The sequence below is a fragment of the Miniopterus natalensis genome, chromosome 11 (assembly GCF_054644295.1).
Source record: "Miniopterus natalensis isolate mMinNat1 chromosome 11, mMinNat1.hap1, whole genome shotgun sequence".
NCBI lineage: Eukaryota > Metazoa > Chordata > Mammalia > Chiroptera > Miniopteridae > Miniopterus > Miniopterus natalensis.
This window is the reverse complement of record NC_142091.1, coordinates 19,382,783-19,404,930: the sequence shown is the minus strand read 5'-3', so window position 1 is coordinate 19,404,930 and position 22,148 is coordinate 19,382,783. Positions and strand designations below refer to the sequence as shown.

Below are 22,148 nucleotides of genomic sequence, written 5' to 3'. Positions count from 1 at the left end.
ACAAGGATGCCTACTTTTGCCACTTTTATAAAACATACTCCTCGCCAGAACGATAAAGCAAGAAAAAGAAATAAAGGGCATCAGAACTGCAGAAGTAGTTAGTAGCACTGTCTCGATCTGCAGATGACAAACACAAATGTATATATTTTATACATAGAAAATCCTAAAGATTTCCCCCAAAAATGGTTAGATCTAATCCACCAATTCAGTAAAGTTGCAGGATACAAAATTAACACACGAAAAAATCAGTAGCGTTTCCATACACTAATAATCAATCATCCGAAAAAGAAATAAACAAAATGGTGCCATTTACAATAGCATCAAAAACAATAAAATACTCAGGGATAAATTAAGCAAGGAGGTAAAAACTCTCTACACTGAAAACTACAAGACATTTATAAAAGAAATAAAAGAAACAAATAAATGGAAAGGCACCCCATGTTCATGGGTTACAAGAATTAATATTGTCAAAATATCCATACACCCAGAGCTATTCATTTAATGTAATCCTTATAAAGATTTCAAAGGCATGTTTTACGTAAGTAGGGAAAAAAATCCCAAAATTTATATGGAACCACAAAAGACCCCAAATACCAAACAATCCTAAAAGGAACAAAAAAGGGAGGCATCACACTTCCTAATTTCAAACTATATAACCAAGCCACGGTAACCAAAAGAGTATGATATTGTCATAAAAACAGACACATAGACCAATGGAACAGAATCATGAGCTCATGAAATAAATCTGTTCCTATATAGTCAACTGATATTTGACAAGGGAGTCAAGAATACACAAGGGAGAAAAGACAGTCTCTTCAATAAATAGTCTGGGGAAACTGGATACTCACTTGTGAGAGAGTGAAACTAGACCCCTATCTTACACCATTCATAAAGTTTAACTCAAAATGAATTAAAGACTTAATGTAAGACCAGAAACCATATTACTCCTAAAAAAAAAAAAAACAGGAAAAAAACTTCTTGACATAGGTCTTAGATAGGATTTTTTTGATGACACAAGCAACAAAATAGAAAATAAACAAATGGACTGTCAAACTGAAAAGCCTCTGTACAACAAAAGAAACGATCGACCTATGGAACTAGGAAAAAATATTTGCAAACCATCTATCTGATAAGAGGTATCAGGTTAATATCCAAAATTAAAGAACTCATACAACTCAACAGAAAAACAAAAGAAGACCCAAATAATCCCATTAAAAATGGGCAAAGGACCTGAAAAGAAGACATACAAATGACCAATAAGCACATGAAAAGATGCTCAACATCTTTCTTTAGTCATCAAAGAAATGCAAATCAAAACTACAATGAGATACTGTTTCACACCCACTAAGATGGCTAGAATAAAAAAGTTACATAATAACAAATGTTGGTGAGGAATCAGAATGCTCATACACTGCTTGTAGGAAGGTAAAACCGCAGCCAACAGTCTGCAGCAGTTCATTAAGCACATAGTTACTATATGAGTCAGCAATTCCACTCCTAGGTACATACCCAAGAAAATGAAAACATATGCCCAAATAAATGTCTTACTACAGCATTATTTATAATCAGCCCAGAGGTGGAAACAACCCAAACGTCCTTTAACGATGCATGGAGAGCCAACATGTAGTACATACACACAATGAAATATTGTTCAGTCATAAAAGCGAATGAAGTACTGATGCAAGCTACAACGCGGAGGAACCTTAAAAATATCATGTTAAGTGAAAGAAGCCAGTCACAAAAGACAACATAGTACACGACACCCTTCACATGAACGTCCAGAATAAGGAAATCTATATAGAAAGAAAGTAGGTTAGTGCTGCTTAGGGCTGGGGTGTGTGGGGTAGGGTTAGGGGCGGGGTAGGAAATAAGGGGATGGGAGCTAAAGGGCACTGGTTTTTTTTTAGCTAATGACAATGTCCTAAAATTGACTGTGGTTGCACATATCTGTGAATACACTCAAAACCACTGAATTGTACAGCTGAAAGGAGTGAATTATGTGGTATGTGAATTATATCTCAATAAAGCTGTTTAAAAAAGAAACAAAAACTCCTAACGTCAATATGCTACCAAGGAGACGATGAGGAGCCCTCGGTTCTTGTCGTCTTGAGAGAAAGATTTCAATCAAGGGACAAAGGGTAGAAAAGCAAGGAAGAATTTATTGGCAGCAGCAAAAATATACTTAGGATGGTGAAACAAGGAAGGTGCACAGAAGCAGCAATAGGATCGCCTCGGCTGGGCTGCTTGGGCTCCCTGGGAAGTCAGAGAGAGAAGGGGCCTTGGAGACGGGCTCAGGGCTAACACCGGGACGAGCTGCCGCTGCCCAGTGCTCCCCTGGTTGCAGGTCTCATTGTGTTCTGTTCTGGCCACAATGGCCAGAAGAATATACCTAAGGAACTAACAGTAAAGGTAGAGCAAGATCCCTACTGTACAGGACAAGGCCTGACAAGCCAGCCCAATAATCGCCACTCCCCCGGAGTTCCCATAGAAAGAACAAACCAGTCAAGCTCCGGCCAAGCATAACCCCATTACTCTTTATAAGACATTGTGTTTACATCGTTCCTTTTGTGTTGCTAAAGGTCCCCCCTTGTTTCCTGTACCAAAAGCTGACAGCCTGACAAATTACTGGAAACCCCTTTACTGCAGTGCCTTTGTGGTTACTGAGCTTAAAGAAAGAGAAGAACTGAGGGTCAGGGCTGCAGTTGGGCTCTTACATGGGTGAGACGCCGCAACTGTAGCCGCTGGCCAGCTAATAAAGGCTCCAAAATTCAAACACAAACTCTGGTGGTCGTCTGTCACGGGTCACCCCAGAACAGGTTCCTTATATGGAAGACAAGAAGATGGCACTGGCATGCTCCGCTGGGCAGGAGGGAGGCAGAGATCGCACATTTTCACGGGTTTTAAAGGCTGGGCGTTTGGGGGAGGTCTTAGATGTGGATCAACAGAATATTCATCAGCTTTATGCTGAGGTGCCAAAATGAGGTTTATTCTTAATTTGTCTGTCCTTGGGTGTGGTTGGCAAATGCCACTAACTGGATTTCTGTTATCAGTCTCCATGAATATGAGTGTCCTTGGTTTCGGGAAGACAGGATTTACTAGGTGGCTGCAAACTGCTGTTTAACAATCAGTCTCAGTTTCCCTATCCCACTGGTCCTGGAATTTTCCTAGCTTTTACTACACTATAACAAATATGAAAATATTCTCAAATTAACTCATAGTTAAAGGAATGTAACTCTACATGGTGAGACTTTATTAATCACATCTCGGATTGGCCAATATTAAAATGTTTGGTATTACCCAGCGCTGTCGAGGCTACAGAAAACAGGCACCTTTAGTACTGCCAGTGGGAGTAAACTGGTGTAATCTTCTTGGAAGAAAATTTAGCAACAGATCACTAATTAAAATACATACACCCTTGGCTCAGCAATTCTACCACTAGGAAAGAGCACCACAGGTGCCCTCGCAGAAGCAAACCAAGGTTGACCAGGGAGGATGCTCACTTTAGCACTGCTTGAAACAGCAAGGACTGAAAATAACCCAAATATCCTTCAATAGGGAACTGGGTGAATGGGTTATGCTGCATCTGTACCACGGAGTACCACGGAGCACCACGGAGCACCACGGAGCACCACGGAGTACCACGGAGCACCACGGAGCACCACGGAGCACCACGGAGCACCACGGAGTACCACGCAGCCATTAGGAAGAATGAGGTGTGAGACCAGTGCTTAGCATTATCCATTTATGTTCATTAAAAACATACATACTATATATGGATTACGCTTAAATTATGCTTTGGAAGGAAGCATGTGAAGCTGGTAACCAGTTCCGGCCTGAAACACTGTATGAATGGCTGCTCCACCAAGTGAGATATGAATACAACGGCAGATCTTTGGGTGGAGATAAGGAGCCTGGCCTTTGACGGTTAAAGTACCTTTGGGAAAAGGGCTGGTGGGGCTCAATGGAGAAAGGAAGACTGGTATTACGTATTTTACATTTTCACGTACATACTGTTTAGACTTTTAAAAAAATCATGTACATGCCTTAGTTTTATTTTATAATAAATTTTAAGCAAAAGTACACATTAAGAAAGACACACACAAGCAAAAAGATAAAGAGCCAAAAAGTTAACGTTTGATAGCAATTACTGCTTAACTCTTCACCAGTACATCAGACAGTCTCTTGTTAAGAACTTTATACACATGGGAAAGTTACTCTTCAGAAATCTTTATGAATTACTCAACATGAAGGGGTAAGTCTAAATTTTAGTCTGAAAGACATCATGAGAGCCCGGAGCTAGCCGGCCAGCTTTCTGTGAAAAAGAAGTATTTAATAGAAAAGATACAAAAAGAAGTGCCATGTATTCAATCCCAGTTCAGTCCATTCTCCCATTCAAACCAGAATTCAGATTCAGCAAGGACCTACTGTGCAGCCAGCATGTGCTGGACCCTTCACAGGCTTCATCGAAAGACAAAAGGAACCAAGAGTCAGGTAATTGGCTTTTCTGCCCTACACCCACTTTTGGGGAGGGAAGTGGGGGGCAGCTGTGTTTCATCATCTTTTGTTTTTCCTGCTTTTGAAAAAATACATATTTTAAAATGCCCCAAGCTTTTATTTTTCTCTTATTTCTGTTGTTTGTATTTTTGAGTGTTTCTGGGATTTTGGCATGTTCTTCTCAGTTCATGTACTTCCCCCAATGCTTATCTCTCCTAATCCTGTTTCATCAAGCTTCTCTCTCCACCCGCCCCCACAAACCCAGGCCAACATTCACAACTCCCAGGGTTTTCCCAGAGCTCATTTGACGGGCTGGTTACTCAACCCCGTATCTCCAACCCTTAAAAAGGATTTAAGATGTTAAATGTTCTCTTTTCTAGTTCACACCATGATAAAGTGGAGCAGCAGTTCTTAGTCTGAACTGGAAGCATTTTGTTGGGCCCCTAATCGCAACTTTAGGATAGAGGTGTGCTTCAGGAAAGAAAACACCAGGACAGTTCCATTTTATTATTACGCCCGCTGCCCTGGGGATGCAGAGTATGCAGGTACATAGTGGTCCAGAATCACTATAGCATTTTAATGCTTTCAGAGCCACCCCTCCCCTCCCAATAAAGAAAAAAAAAGACCTAGAGAAGTCAACGAAGTTGCCAGAATCCACATTTCCAGCCTTCTCTTCTGGAGCCTATTGTATTTCTGTTTCCTAATTTCCTAGATGTAATGAAGTGACTGCACTATAGACCCACCACTGTGTGCCAGCCACATTGATCCACCTGCCTGTGCTCCTTGGATACAAGAGGCTCACTCCAGTTTCTGGGCACCTGCATCAATTATTCCTCTGCCTGCAGTGATCTTCCCACCAGTATCTATAGGGCTGGCTCTTTCCTGTCAGTCAGGTCTCAGCTCAGAGGACCCCACCTCAAAAAGGTCCTCCCTGACCACCAATCGGAAAGAGCTCTTCCCATAATTCTCTGCCACATTCTCTACCATATTTATTTTATCCTGCTCATTTTTTAAAAATCATGATCCCAGACCATTTCCTTTAGTTGTTTCTCTCATAGGCTGTATCTCCCCAACTGGATATAAACTTCACGAGAGCAGTGACTTATCTTATTTACCACTAGATCCCTGTGCCTAAAACAGTGTCCAGCAGCGTGGGCAGTCAAAACAAACACCTGTTCACTGAATAAGTAAACACAATATTGCATGATTTTCCTACTCTACTTCCTTGAGACAACATCTGATACAATGTAAAAAAAATCAGCAATTTTCACAGGCAATCTCAAAAACAGAATTGACCACAATAAAGTCTTTGAGGAGTTGAGGCAGTTAAGCACAAACAAGTTCTTCACAGTAGTTAGGGAAATTCTTTCCTGTATCAAATCTCTAGTTAAAAACAAATATCAATATCTATATGCCAGTCTGTTTATCTATCTATATCTATCTATATCTATCTATATCTATCTATATCTATCTATATCTATCTATCTATCTATCTATCTATCTATCTATCTATCATCATCTATCTATCATCTATCATATATCTATCTGTTTGTCTGTCTATCTATCACCATCTGCATCTAAAGCAACTCATCAGGCCAACTAGTTCTTGTGTTAGAGTAGCTTACAACTTAGCTGGAAGTTTCCAATATTTCTTTCATACACAAAACATTTTACCCAAAATAAGTAGAATAAGATAGAATGGAATATGGAATTATGCACCTGATGAATTCTTTCCACTTCAGTAAGACTTTTAGTGTTTCCGCTGGGGGTAAAAACTGGACTACAGAATTATCTGAGTAAGCTGTTCTCAAATATCCACTGCCCTCTTCTGCAGAAATCTAAGCCCAACCCAGTTCATCTGCTCAAATTTGCTATGGTCCTGCCATGTCTATGGAGAAAGCCAGCCCTACTAGAGTGGCCCAAGTGACTGAGCCAAGGATGGGTTCCCAAGTCAAAGGCAATCATGTACAGACGGAACGTTAAGGGAAACCAACTGCTTTGAAACTGGCATGGTACAAATTATGCCCAAGCAAGGAGCTTCAAAGTGGATAGCCGTACCCCGAACCCCTCAGGTTCCTCTTTTTGGGGAAGCATCCATGCTAAGTAATCAAAGAGAAGGCTGTACGCTGAATGATAGTGAGCTGTAGATGAGACCTGCTGTCCATCCTGAACCATGCCACATTCTCTTGTATCCTTGCCCAAACTCTTAAGCAAAAGTCATCTGCGCATGTGTCTTCCTTGCACCATAAAGAATAAATTCACCCATCCACAGACCTTAAAGTATAAACCCTCTAACTATACACGAAACAGGAGAAATGATTTTCTCCATAATCTAAAAACATTAACAAGCCCCTGCAGAAAGGAATGTCGAAGTATGGCTGCCCTCAAATAACTTTTAGAAAGAACCGTTACATATAATTCAGTGGTACAATTGGAAAGTAACCTTAACTTTGTTTCTTTGACCTCAAGAAACAAACTTAACTCTTACTCCATAAACAAGAAAAATCCCCCCAGCTACAATAACGTATAAGATTAGAGCATGGTCCGGTGACATCTGCAAAATGTATTCAGTGGTTCTTTAATAAAGTTGAGTCAGCAATTACAAAATATGTATATTCTGGTTCCATAATTCAATTCAACCAACATGAGTGCATATCTGCTATGTACCGGGCATAGTGTTAGGAGCTAGGATGAATAAATCAGATACCACTTTCCAGGAACTCAGATGGAGACTAAGAAGGAAAACAAAATAGAGAAGAAAGATTTACTGAATCCAATGTGGTAAGTCCTGTAAAAGATAGGCACCTGATGTGATAATATTGCTGGCAGCCTCCACTTTTTCCTGGAATACACATCATACAGGAGTTTGCCAAAGAAAGGTGTTATTTTCCTTTTGGGATTGGTGCCAAATAAACTGGGCTAAATAAATAGCACCAAACAAATTGATAAACAGTATGTTCAAAAAACAATGTTTCAACAATTAGAAGCATCTGTGTTACTATAAAAGAAAATATTAAGCATCATGTCCTATAAAAATTCAACATGTTACATAAGGGTTTTTAAGATTCAAAGAGGATGGGAAGAATATAACAGTTATGGGAAGTGTTACACACTGAACAACACAAACTGTTTATAATACCTATATTATCTAATCTCTTTAGAAAAAAATTTTGAGGCAATGCTTTCCTTTTTTCTCAATAAATTTCCCTGGGCTGGAGGGACATCCAAAATCCTCCCACTGACTCTGGAGCTGTTCTCAAAGTATGTGCTGATCTTTACCAACTGTTGATAGTTGATATCAGTAGTGATGTATCTTGGCTGAAAAGTGTTTTTTTTAAAGTTAAGACCACACCCTAGTTTCAGGATGTTCTCCAGTACAGAATTAGAGTTAATAAAGGTCAATAGGAAAAGACACCTAAGAATTTAATAAACAGCGTTAAGAAAACCCCCCTGAACTGCCCAACAATAATCATTATTACATTTTTGGGTAATCTATCTAGTCTTCCCCTCCAATAAAAAAAATGTTCTGCAGAATTACTAAAACTGAAATAAAAGTATATTCTGAAATAAAAGTATATCAGCCAGCAGCCAGTAGGAAAAAGGCACAGATAATCAAACTCATGGAGGTAAATGAAGAATATTAACTACCTGGAGCACTGGGACACCCATCAGAATAAAACCTCCACAGAGTTGCACAACAATGTGAATGTACCTAACGCCACTGAACTGTACATTTAAAAATGGCTAACATCATAAATGTTATATATACTTTTCCACAGTGAAAATGAAACAAACACCCCTCCCCCTAAAACAAAACACAACAAAAAACTTCGAGAAACTAGGGCTTGATCCATTTTGTATCCATAGCATCTAGAACATGTCAGCACATTAGAGACACTCAATAATATTTGTTGAATAAAACTAGAGAAAATAAGTCTAGTGATAGGATCTGTGTCCCTTTTTCCTAGTTCCTACCTCAGTCAACTCTGAATAAGGACAACAGAAAGATAACCTAGATACTGCTTACAAGAAACGTGCCCTGATGGTTTACTACTGATATTTAAGACATCAACCTGGCTCCTATAACTTTCCATGCTAGTGAACTCAGAATTCCAAGGAGAAATTCATTTGTCTCAAACTAAAAGCACAGTGAAAATGTCTCAACAATTGCTTCATCAGGGAAGCAAAATGGGGGGTAGGGGGGTTGAAGTCTGATGGTTGCAATGTAAGCATGGTCTACTTAAGAGTCTGCCAAGGCAAATTAAGGCTTCCATGGCTGACTGGCTAAAAGTGACCTGTTTCATCAGCAAGACCAGCAGACTTGTGTGTTTATATTTCATATCTACATGCAAAGTGCAAGATCTTCACACCTAAAAATGTGCTTCAAAACGCAGTAATGAAATTCTAATATGCTTTAGTTTTAGAATTTACTCACATCTTTGCTAGACTGAGAAAGACCATTCATCCTATATCATTTACTGATGCCTACTAAGCGCAGCCCTTGAGGTAGGCTTTAGGGATTCATGAATAAATGATGGTTAGAACAGGTCAGTATACCAGCTTTCACATACTTTCCTGGCTGGTATTACTTTATGTATTCTGGACAGATGAAAATCCATTTCTTGAACCTTTCTAAACTCACCTGTTGGCTTAGTAACGGGGCTCTGGACAGGTGTGGTTTTTCCACTTGAAGATCCTATAAAAAAAATTAAAAATATAAGTATAAATATGAATATAAAAATAAATATATAAATACAAATTTAATATTTAACTAAGAACATTGACAATATATTGTGGTGGTGTGTGGGGAGGGTGAATTATTTCACAAAAAGTTCTAAGGTCTACTTTTGCTACTGTTACTATGAAACATACTGTCAGTAAATCTGGAACTGTATTATTGGTTTTTCAAGAAGAAAACATACAGCTTATGTAACAAACACTTACACAGTACTTACTATGTGCCTGCCACTGGCTATTTATATACTAGCTTTGCCAGAATTCATTCACCCACATGAGGACACAAAAGAGAGAGAAACTGATTTCTGCTACCACAACCCTGCTCTTCTGAGTGGAGTGGACATCATGAGAGTGTCCCTTTCTGTTCATGGGTGCCCCTAGGTCTTGTACCACCAACACCTGTAACTTCATACAATGTAGAGATGATAAATTCACTTTTTAAAATGTTTTTATTTTTTTCATATTTTATATTTTTATTTTTTATTAAAGGATAGTTGACATATAATGTTATATTAGTTGCAGGTTTATAAATTGCGATTCTACATTTGTATACCTTATGAAGTGATTATCACAATAAGTCTATTAACCATCTGTCACCGAACAAAATTATTATGACATTACTGACTTTATTGCCTATGCTGTACGTTACATCCCCATGAGTTATTTATGTTAAACCTGGAAGTCTGTACCTGTTATTCCCCCTCACCTTGATAAGTTAACTTTTAATTGAAAGTCTTCTCAGTATGACTCTCAATTTTTTTTTTTATGTGCCCCAGGCATGAAACAGCTCTGGCCACCAGCACAAGCATCAAGCTAGAAAGAACTAAGGACTGCATGTCTGCTTTGCCCTTGACTGACAGAGCAACACCACCAATCAGGTGTCTCCATGACACTGCCAGGGGGTTACGACTCTTAATTTTTAACTAGCACCTTAAAGATTTGGAAAAGGTTTAGAAGAATTCTATGCCTCAGTTAAGCAATTTTTCAGTTGGTTTATTCATCTTGGGTCTTTGTATAATGGAAGATTAAATATATACACCACCTGGGAAGAGAGCAAGTGTGTTACTGTAAACTTTTCACAAAGACAGCCCATCCCCCACAAAAAACCCTCAGAGTACAAAGAAAGGTGAACAATAACAAGTTTGAAGGATCTATCTTTACTGCATGTGCAAATTTCTTCCTCTTAATAGAACTATAATCCACACAAAAACCTGGTGTGAAGATTAAACTTGGAAAAGATCAAGGTCAGTAGACTATACAGATGTATTGAGCAGTAGGTATCAAACAAATACCAATGTTATGAAGAGCTGTGTACATGCCAGGCCTCCTGGGGAACATGTAACTTGCATTAGCTCATCTAACCCTCCCAACAATTCTGAGACAGGATTTTGCAGTGAGAGGAACTGAGGCCCAGAAAAGGCCACCCAGTTACTAAGTGACAGGGTCTGGATTCGGCCCAGGCTGTTTAATTCCAAAGCCCGTACACGTCAGTGCCAAAATGGAACTGCTGATTTTCTACTATAAACTTGCTCTCCCCCAATCTTCCCAGCTGGTGCATGTCCAACCCCAAACCAAGAGGTCCTCCTTTGATTCCTCTCTCTTCCTCACTCCACCATCCAATCCATTAGCAAATGGCTTCAGTACTCCCCTCCCCAGAATCCATTCACTCATCTTCACTATCATGTGCCATCACCTTTTGTCTGATCTACAGCAAGAATCTCCTGTTTTTGTCTCCCAGCTATCGTCACTCTTACGAGGGATGACTTCCTGGCAACTCATTTTTTATTTTTTGCTTGAGAAAGGTGACAGACTCTTTCTAGCTTTACTAACTTTTCTCCTTTTTTCAATAAACACGTATGAAGTACCTGCTGTGGGCAGGCACTGTTTTTGTATTCTAAGAGACTCGTGGACAACTATGAGTGCAAGAAGGCTTTGCTTGAGAGACCAAGTATTCAACTGAATAGTGCACTCAATGAGGGGGAAAAAGTTAAATTCATGAAGTGGCATAGACTCACTACGGATTTATTTCATTTCTGATTGGGTACCCATTATGGTGGCTTTTGAAGCCTGTGACTCACTTTAGAAAGTCCTTGCAGTCCGAGAACAGTTTAACTAGGGCTTGCCTGAGATTTGACAGATGTAATCAAAAGAGCTGGAAATGGCCATCTCCTGGCAACCTATTTGAACTCTTGAACACAGCATTTCTGAAGCCACCTTAATGCTTGGACTTTTTCGTTAAAGAGTCAATGAAGTCCCTTCTTTGCCCTAAGGTTGTTCAAGGTGGGTTTCTGTCACTTGCCACCAAGAGTCCTAACTAACAGCCCCTCCTCCCTCCTCCGTTTTCCCTTATGTCTCTCGCTGCTCGACCACCTTCTATCCTGTTTGCTAACTTGTTCACTGTCTCTCCACCTCCTCCAACTGAGGATATTTATGAAACTATGCAACAGACTGCGAAGGATATTTTAAAAGAAGAATTTCAGTAATGTTTTTATCTTCTCCCACAATATTCTGGGCAACGGCCATATTGTGGATTTAAGCATTATCTACTTGAAAAGCCAACATCACCCAATGTGGCAAAATGGTCAATTGAGAGTTTGGATTCTGGTCTCTGAAATCAAACATGTATTAGCTGTTTTCCTTGGAGTAAGTTAGGTAATTTCTAAGCCTCAGTTTCATCTATATATGGGGATAATACTGTGAGGATTTGCTGGGATGTGGTACAGACCTCAATTAGCATAGGGTGAGGTACACAGGAAAAATGTCTGGCAAAAATGAGCTATATTATTGTACTTCATAAGGACACTTTATACAGGCTACACACTGTATAGTAAGACTGGGGCAACATTTACTTGCTTGCTTGAGAAATCACCTACAGAGCCTTCCTTTACTTTAGTTTCAAGATGATATTATCGTCTGCAGAAATGGATTCCAGGTTATGCTGGTTATACTAGTTCATGAAAAAGGACTTTCCTACAGTAGAGCATTCATCCCAAGTTTTCCAAATAGCACTAGCCTCTGGTGAGACATTAATAAACAGTACAAGTAGTAAATATTAAAATAGGGCAAAAAAAATCTATGAAGGCAAAAGAAAAAAGCAAAGACATCCCGTTTCTCTAATCAGCAAGTCACTAGAGAGACAATAAAAAAGTTTACTCTCAGGATGTAACAAATAAAAATTATTGGTATAAAATTACCACCAAGATATACTGTTTCATTCCCGAGCGTTCACTTTTACAATAAAACATCTTATAATATTGAAAATACAATGAACATGATTTACCCATCCTTTTGTTAAATCATCTCAAAATTAGGTCTGCAAAGCCAATTTGCCACATGCACAATTCAACAAAGCAAACAAAACATTTCAGCAAAACAAACACAAGTTGCTACTGTCTCACTCGGATTATTCTAGCCAAAGCAGGTGTTGTGCCGGAACAGTCTGGTTTTGCAAACTGCGCTCTTTATCTGGAGAAAACGAATCTAGGGCTACATATACAGAAGGTGGATAGAATTTAAACCCAGGAAAAGCTTGAGTCCCTTAAAGCAACTTATCCTAGTTTACTGACCATTACCCTGACTTCCATAACAGTTTACAAATAAAATGTCATTTACACGGCCAATCCCAGTTCCTGGCCTCACCCAAACAGGTCGTTTTAAAGTCCCCAAAGGGCCAAGGGCCTAAAGGGAAACCCCCTTTCCCCAAGAGAAAAGTCAAAATTATCTTTCCTGACCTTACTGACCACATTGTGGGCTCCTGAGATCGTCAACTGTGATCTTCGGGTCGCACCGCTGCTGCGAGCCTGGGCCCTTTTATGGAGCATGAGGGGCAACAGGCGCCCTCAGCACCCATCAGCACCCCTCAGCACGGGGCAGAGGCCTCACCTGAGCACGGGGGGGCGGGGGGCGCTGCCCAAAAGCTCCCAGCCAGCCACATTAGCGCCCAAGTCCTAACGGGGCGCGGGCGGGAACATAAATCGTTTGTTTGCTACGACACAATCAGACGACGAAACGCCGGGGAGACTCCTGAGAGGTCCCCCCACCGAACCCGCAGGCTTGTTTCCGCAGGAACAGGTAGACATATTTTCAGGGCACCTACTCAGCGTGCAGAAGGCAGCGTTAGCCAGAGGGCGAGGCTGGCGCGGCTTCTCGAGCCCTCCGCCCAAGGCCCGTCCTTCGGACATCAACAGGTTACGCGCGCTCCGCCCGGTCTGCGACCGCAGCGCGCGGAAAATCCGAGGGGAAGCACCGGGCAACTTCAGCACGCGCCCCGAGGAAAGCGGGGGGCCGACCCCCTACCCCCCCCCCCCCAGGCACCTCCGTTTGGCCCCGTGGGTTCGGCGTAAGACGCGCAGAACTTTTCGCACAAGCGGATCCCAAGTTGGAAACTCCCGCCCGGCGCCGCGCCCCCCCCCCCCCGCCCCCGGGTCGCCGGGCCCCCCGGGGCAGCCACTCACCCTGCGGGGTGTCGCTGTCCAAGGCGACCTTCAGCAGCGCTAGCATCAGCAGCGTCCCCACGAGGAACACGGCCCAGCCACTTCGCGAGCCGAGTCCCATTGTTCTCAGGACGGGACGCAGCGACCTCGTGGGTCCCCCACCGGGGCGGCGGTGGCGCCGGCGAGAACGGTCCTTCTGCACAGCCGAGCCCGCCCCGCGTCCTCCGCCGCCGCGCACGCCTCGCGCCCACCACCTGCCCCGCAATGTCCAAATAGGGCGCGGGAGCCGGGCCTGGAGCGCGCGTCGCCTTCGGGAGCCCGGGCGCCAGGACGGGGCGGGCCGGCGCGGCGCGGGGCGGGGCGGGGCTGGGCGCGGGGCGGGGTTTGCGGCTCGCGGCGCCGCGACTCTCCTCCCCACCGCCCCCTCCGAGGTGCGCCCGAGAGCCCGGAACGTTCGAGCAGTTTCCTTTCTTTTCGGAAACGGCAGTTTTGTTCTGGGCGATAAGCGCGAGCCCCGTGGCGGGTCCGGATGCGCAGCGCGCCGGGCCCCGCGCGGCCCGGAAGGATGTCTTTGAAGATGCAGCTTTCGGGTGCGGCCGGGGGGGGGGGGGGGGGGGGGGTGAGAGGGAGCAGTTGCGGGCGAGGGCAGCAAAGCGGGGACGTGACCCGGAGAAACTCTGAGTGCTTGGGGTTCCAGCCGAGAGGTCCCGGGCCGTCGGCGCTTTCCTTTCTCGACCCAGCCTAAGTTGGCCGGGGAAGGGGGTGGGTGGTGATCGACAGACTCATTGCCTAAGTTCATATGTGACACATGCATGATTTCTGCACCCCGCGGTGTACCTCATGGCCTTCCACAGGTTGCCTGCGTCTCTGGATAAAGACTCATCGGTGCGTAAAGAGATTAGTGGAGTGGGCAGGGACAGAGGGAAACAGGAGAGTTGGTGGCGTTTCGCAGGCAGGTATGGCCACCGAGGCTGAGGGGGCACAAATCCAACCCAGTCCCCTTCTCTCCATGGTGTCTGCTGTCCCAGCTCAGATGGAATAACGTGTTTTGAGTAGTTTTTGGCTAAGGCCCAATTCTACTCGCCTGTCTTGACTTGCAGTGCTTCTCAAGTCTGCCTGTCGTTTCTGCGAAGAACTGTGAAGTGAGACCTGTAGCAAACCTGTGTGCAGCAGAAGGACAAAGGTTAAGTCCTGGTCTGGGTGGGAATCCCTTGGCTGAAATGGAGGACAGAAGGACCCAGGGCACTTAAAATCACAGCGAACCCCCCACCTGCAAGGCTCTAAATGTTGCTGCTGTTTTCCGCATCTGATCCAGATTTTATTAAATAAAGGCCACGTCGCATTTAAATTCCCAAAAATATGTTACGTGAGATAGTACTTTCTGATCTCAGGTAAGTCTATCAATATGGAGATGAGCTCTCATGGAGGTTCGTTTGGGCAATCTGTCCTAAATTTATAGACTTCCATCTGTTGATTCAACCAAACCTGTAAATTCTCCCTGGCATCCACCCTGGGCAAAAAGCAAACACCGCACATTTAGCTTTTGGTTACTCGATTTAATTGGGGACTCTGGTTTAGGATTAAATTGTTCTGGTGACTGCCGCTGCTTTCCCAGCTTACCCCATTGCCTAAGTATTTCGCAATCCAGGCTCAACCAGTCTTTCCAGCCTTGGTTTGCTGACCCCGGACAGGGATGCTTTCTTGTTCCTGGCATTTGCATACATCGCTCTCTCTTTCTGAAATGCCCTCCTCCGTGTCCATTCTCTTCAACCCACATCTAACGCTTCCTTTAAGGCTCAGCGTACGTCTGTCCGGGAACCTGGGGTGGAGCATGAGATGACCGCAGAAGTGAAATGAGAAAGTATGGAAGGCAGGCTGTCTACTTGACAGTTTCTCCTGGGACTGGTTGTGATGGAGAAACACTCAGACCTTCTCTGCTGTCTGACTTCTGTACCTCGGATGTGAGTGGGTGTGCCCAGCCTCGCTTTGGTAATAATAGCACAGAACCGTGGGTTGGTCATGTTTTCTCTAGTCTGAGGAAGGGTGAAAAGGGCAAGAAACTGTGTCCTTTCTGCCCTCTTAGAAACTCTTGTGAGAGGTCTGGACTCTCTGGGGGAAAATCTAGCCCCAGTTTTGTCTCAGGCTCTGCCCCCATCACTGCATTCAACACTGAACTTTGGTGACATGAAAGGTTAAAAAAGCAACGTGAAAGCCCTTGGCAGTCTAGCTCTCCCCTACTTTTCTAGCCTCGTGTCTGGACCCCTCTCTATAACCTCACCAGGCTACTTAAAGTTCTGCAAATATACCAGGGCCTTCCATGACCCTGTGCCTGCTTCTGCACCTCCCTTTGTCTAAGATCCCTTCTGACCTCTTCTCCTGGGCAATTTTCACTCCTCTCTCAAGATTCCCTTCTTATATCACCTTCTCCCCAACCATCTGGGCAGATTTTAGTGCCCTAATCCCTCTGCTCATACTTTGATCAGTTTGGTCTCCCTGCTTCTACCTGCTTTCCCTCTAATCTGTTCTTCACGCAGCAGCCAGTATGATCCTTCTACAAATGTCAGATCGTGCCATTCCCCTGCCACCTTTCCAAGTCCAAAGCCAGGGTCTGTGTCTCCATGGCCTGCGAGGGCCTACCTGACATGGCCCTTGGCTGCAGATCAGTTGGCATCCCAGAGCCTTTGTGCTTGCTGCCCCCTTGCATCATTTAGGTCTCTGCTCATCTTTCCAGAACAGCTCTTCCCGAATACCCTACCTCGCAGCTTTATTTGTCTTCGTGGCACCAAGGGCTATCCATCATTATGCTCATTTATAGCTTTATTGTTTGTCTCTCCTGCAAGGATATAAGTTCCGTGAGAACCAAAGTCTGTCTGAACGCGTAACTCTAGTTTAGTTCCTATCACATATTGCTATGGGACAGTGGACATCTGTCATTTTTATGGATACTCATCATGTTTTGAAAAACTTTCCTTTATTGAGAACTCGAATCCCCAGCCTCTCTTGTAATTGGGTTCAAAGGTGTGACTCAAGCTCTGACAGTTAGGCTCATTCATGTGACACTTAAGTTCAGGTGTGAGCAACCAGAGGAGGCAGGCTGTGTGTGGCACGTCCAGTTTTGCTGAAATGAATAGCAGCAGAGGGGGCTGGCTTTGTTGGCAGCACCAGCAGCACCAGAGTTTCTCTGTGGTTGCAGGACTGAACTGCTGATGCAGAAGTGGCATTGGTAGGGAGCTGCAATGGAGGCGGTTTCCCCACTGGGCGAGTTCTGCAGTGTGTTGTTTTTGTGCGGGTGTGTGTTTGTTATTTTTGCATTACTTTGGAGGCTTAGCTTTAGTCGTGATTCTCTCACCCTCCAACAACTCTGAGAGCTACCCAGTATCTTCCTCATACTCCTTTCTTACTACATCAGCAAGAGCCAGCTTTTCTTTCTCACAACTAAGGATCCTGACTTTATACAGCTGACTGTGCCTTTTCCCCTCAGGCGGCTATAATCTCCATTAGATGATTCACCAGCTATTTATTGAGTGCTTACTAGGTGGTGGGCAATGTCCTAACAGAGCTCCCAGTCTAGTGGCAAGACGGATACACAGATACCTACAGTAGAGTGTGACAGATGCTAAGATGTGATGGTGGAAAAGCACCCATTGGAGCCAGCGCCTAGGTCTTCATGTTTGTATTCGAGGGTCTAACACATTTCCCATCATATAGAAGGTATTTTCTATAAATTTTGGATGGAGATAAACAGAACAGCAAAATTCTGGTATCCTACTCCCTTAACGATGCTCTTTTCTCATCCATCCTGTATTTCTCATATGTCTGTGTCTTTGACTTAGGTCACCTGAGAGTGGATTAGAGGTTGGAACCATGATTCATCCATTTATTCCATCAGTCAATATCCAAAAATTTATTGAACACTTGACACATACCAGTTATTTTGCTAGGTGCTGGGAAATAGCAGTGAATAACACAGATCTACCTGCCTCCTAAAATGACAGATGCCCAGGGAGTGTTTTAAAAGCGAGCTGGTTTCTAGAGAGGAATGGCAGAAGCTGCTTCTGTTATGACTGTACAAAAGATACAGAGATTTCATCTTTTACCATTGAAACTTACTCATATCCCGCAGTAAATTCTGATTCATTTAAAAAGAAAGAGATGACAGAGGAAGGCCTATCTGGCTTGATGTCCACAGCTGTGTATAAATCAGTCTGTTGATAAATCACTTTGTGCATGAGGAACAAATCATAACCTGGCTGACTTTGAGCCTGTGAGGTAGCTGCCAATAGGGCAAGGCAGTGGACAGATTTAGCAAAAGAATATGAGTTGGCCTGTGGCCATTCCCCTGTTTCTGCCGGTTTCCTGTCACATTTCACTTTAACGGACTGACAACGTGTTGTAAACTGTGATTAAGTCTTCACAATGAAAGATGATTCATTGGGTTTCTTCCCGATCCCTTTTCCAACCTTTACTTCCTTTCCCCCAGGTGCTGGACCCTCTCACTGTTTCTTGGACCTTCTTCCCTCTCCTTCTAGTTTTTACTTCTTCCGTTGGAGTGTGAATCTGTTCAATTAATCCAAAAAAAATTATGGGGCGTCTATTTTGTGTTCAGTGCTATATAGGATGCTAGGATTAACACAAAAGCAAAAGTAAACTTCAAATTGGGAGATGTTCTAACCCCTACTTCCATGTAAGCATTCAATCAGTGCAACTTGCAAAATGCATAAACATCTGACAGTTTGAATTTACAGTGTTGATGGAAGGAGTAATTTTTAATGTGTACTGTAAAACTTGAGATACTCAGGAACTGAGTGAAACGTTCGTTGCTACTTATAATCCTGACCTGCTAGTCCCATTAGTCCCAGTGGTTTGACTTTAACATGGGCTTTTCAACTTTGTTTCCTGTTTACCAGCAATTTCTGTTGTAGACTCACGAGTTTAACTGTTGTCTTATAATAGTGTGGTTATGATCTTTATTTATATAAAAACCAAATATTTCGTAAAAAAGAAAAAGGCAAGAGCAAAAGTAAAAATAAAACAGGTAAAAAACAAGTAATAGTAAAGGAGAAACAAACAAAAATAAACAGAGAACAATGAACTCCTCACAATTGGATTTTTCTCTTGAAACGAGGGCAGAGAAAGGGTTCTGGGTAGACTAAGTTTTTAAGGAATAACTTCTCAAAAAGGGAGTGGAGAGCTGTGTCTGAATCCTAAGGATCTGGTTGGGAGAGAGGTGGGGATGGTGTTTTCAGTAGGAGTTCTAGGCAGGATTACGTTGTGCTATGAAAACTGTAAGGGAATGGAATATGAGTTTGGAGGCTTTGGGGTGGGAACAGGGAAGCCCTATGGGCCTTTCCGTTGTTAAGTCCCAGGTTATTTATCAGCTCCCACTTTGACTTTGTTTTTTCTTTTCTGTAGGAGGCTACAAGGATTCAGCCTACATTCCTTTCCTGTTTAAAGTCCCTGCCACTGACATCCTTTGGTGTTATTTCCTCAGGCCTTCATATATGTTAGTTACAAGTCCCCAGGCCATTCTTCCTAGCTGCCCCAGAACATAAGTACTTTCTATAGAAAGAGTTTCATTGCTAATCGTAAGAGAGAAATTGAAGAGATAAAACAGCTATTGTGAGGAAGTTAAAAAAATCATCTGAAATAAAGTTCTTAGAGTCTTGTTTCCTACTCTGTATTTCTTGTCTTCCATCTAGGAGATAAAGGAGTAGGGCTTAGCATGTATGCACTGAACAAAATTTTGAGCAACTGAGCAATTGGAAATACACACATAAAAAACAATTAGAAATAAGTGTTGTGCAGAGAAAACCACAGCAACATGATAGAGAACAACTGAGCGGTTACTTCAATATAATCAGGGAAGCACTCTCTAAGGTAACAGTTAAACTGAGTCCTTCAAAAGAGCCATGTAAAAACCAGGGGGAAGTACATTTCAACCACGAGGTGTGTTGGGGAACAGAAAGAAGGCCAGTGGGTGAGGCTTAGTGAGTGAGGACAGAGAAATACAAAAAGAAGTTTGGGGTTTTTCAGGTGAGAACTTTGGATTTATTTTAATTTCAATATGATCTAAAACCACTCGAGTTGGTGAGTGACATGTTATGATTTATATATTTTTAAAAGATTACATCAGTAAAGAGGAAGGAGAACAGAAACGGGGGGTCCAGTTAGGAGGCTGTTGTACAGTGGATTGAACTAGGGTAGAAGCAGCGAAAATGGAAGAAGCGAATGGATTTGGGATGCGGATTGAGCGTGGAGTCAATTGGATGTGGTGGTTGAAGGGGTGCGAAATTAAGACTGACTCAGGTTTGTGGCTCGAGTAACTGGGTGAGCGGAAGCTGCACATCCCATATCCTGGAATACTCACACACTCTGAACTCTGTCCCACTGTCCTTCTGTCATTTCTGAAACTCTTCTAGCAGCCTCTGTCAAGAATGCATCCAGAGATAGCCTCGGAAAAACAAAAAGTTTCAATAATCATCTGTTTATATCTACGTGGACCAAGAGGGTAAATGAGCAGTACTGGGTGTCACCTAAGTCTGTCGTCACCCAGGAGTAGTGCATTTTGGGTATTACCTGGACTGAGGGAGGAGAGGAGATAAGAAATATAGTTGAATAGATAAGACAATTTTTTTAGGATTATCCTAGTGTTGGGGAAATATAATAGAAAGAGTCCAACAAAACATCCCTGTGTAACAATATAGAAGAGGGAAAGTACATACTTTTAACATTGGGTAAGCATTATCAGCAATAACATGCATGTCAGGTAACACAAAAGTGACTACAGTCTGAAGAGATTTTCACACAAATTTATACAAAAGGTAGAAGAGATAAATGAAAACTTATTTCCATAAGAGACAAGAGGATGTACCTTGCGTTTGTCTTATTAGACCCGTGAGAGATGTCTGAGCTAAATCTAGTTAAGCGTTTACAGTTCCAAGGGTCAGAAGGCCTATGACTTTGTAACACTGAAAGGTCAGACTGCCCTGGCCGGTGTGGCTCCATTGGTTTGGTTCTGGTCAGGGCACATTCCCAGGTTGTGGCCCTGGGGTGCATACGGGAGGCAACCGATGTTTCTCTCTCTTCTCTCTCTCCCCCTCTCCCTTCCTCTCTAAAGCCCACAATAAAACATTTTTAAAAAATGGTTAGACCATTTATAACAGACCTATTATGTCCTCAAAGTGACACCCTAAAGAGGAGAAGGCGGAGAGGCAGTGATCTCCTTCCTTAAAGGAACTTTCATCAATTTACCTTTACAGCTTGCCACATATTTTTTTCCAAAGACCTTACCATGTAGCCCCAAATAAATAATATATGAGAATTTCATTGTGTAATGAGAATAAAAGAAAGGACTATACATTATAAGCATGTATGATGTCTCCCGCCTTCTCCCCTCAGTCCTAACTCCTGTGTCTCCTTCCAAGAGAGCGGCTAAGTGGGCCAACTCCACCGTTCATCATTCGTCAATGAAAATGGTGCAGAATCAGAGACTGAGGAATAGGGGCAAGCTGAAGACATATGACCGAATCCGAGGTGATGCAAAGGGCTGGAATGCATGGGCTGGAAGGAAGAAAAACTAGAAAAGCAAAACCAAGAACCGTAAAGAACACAGTTTAGGGGGAATTTCTGGTGGTGATTTTGAGACTGGGGCTTTCAGTCAGCTGTGGACTTGAGACACACTAAAGTGAGCTGAATGAGGTGTTTTAAGAAGTGCTATTATGGGTTACAAGTTGAATTTCCTTTCATATTCTTCAAGTAATGGAAATAAAGATTCAAATGACTTTTAAATTACCTTTGATTACGGAACCAATTTCTTAGACTATGAAGCCCTGCCAAGATAACCCTGCAGGGCCTGGGTTGGGTTACCCCTTATGGAGAATCAGAGGAATGTTAGCCTTGAAGATGACATGAAATCAGTAAAAAACACCCAGAAGCTCTTTACGAAGTACCTATTGGGTTTGTAGCACTCTATGAGGCGTGGAGTGAGAAACCAAATAGTATAACGTGGCCAAGCCACTGAAACGCTTATATAAGCAAAACATTCCCATGTGACAGGGAAATAACAACACATCACCAAAGGGGATGGCATAAGACACTGGGCTGTGAGCTGGAAGGAGGGGCCACTAACTGTTCGTTAGGGGCTTCCCTAGAACTTAATATCTATTTTCCTTATACTGTTTTTTAAGCTTTCCTGCCAAATTGTAGTTTTCTTAAGCTTTAAAATTCTATAATTCCAACCATATATACCAAACAAAAACACAATTCTCGGGGGAAAAATGCCTGGAAAAATGTACTGGAAGGCTAACAGTTGGTTTTCTGGTTTATCGTTCTCTCGGTGATCTAATTTCCTTTATCCATGCCACTTTTCTGATGTTCCCAGTTTTTCTAGAATGAATATGGATTGCTTTTCAAAGTTTCTTCTGAAAGCCCTAATTTTAGAATTGTTAGTGTAAGGACATTAAAAAATGTCTACGACTATTCCAC

The 22,148-nt window shown here is 42.7% G+C and overlaps 1 protein-coding gene and 1 non-coding gene across 2 annotated transcripts in view; both read right to left on the bottom strand.

The window, feature by feature from the left end:
* The window catches only part of TMEM123 (transmembrane protein 123), a 35,132-nt gene extending 21,220 nt beyond the window's left edge, over nucleotides 1-13,912 (bottom strand). Inside the window, exons 1-2 of the mRNA XM_087821577.1 lie at nucleotides 13,686-13,912; nucleotides 9,137-9,190 (exon numbers count right to left, since the gene is read on the bottom strand). Coding sequence (XP_087677703.1) covers nucleotides 9,137-9,190; nucleotides 13,686-13,785 — 154 coding nt within the window. The 5' untranslated portion in view covers nucleotides 13,786-13,912. The remainder of the gene's footprint in view (nucleotides 1-9,136; nucleotides 9,191-13,685) is intronic.
* Nucleotides 9,995-10,135, bottom strand: LOC148091939 (small nucleolar RNA SNORA48). Its single transcript, XR_015715347.1, has one exon. It is a non-coding gene; the product is annotated as a small nucleolar RNA SNORA48 (small nucleolar RNA).
* Nucleotides 13,913-22,148: the final 8,236 nt, after the last annotated feature.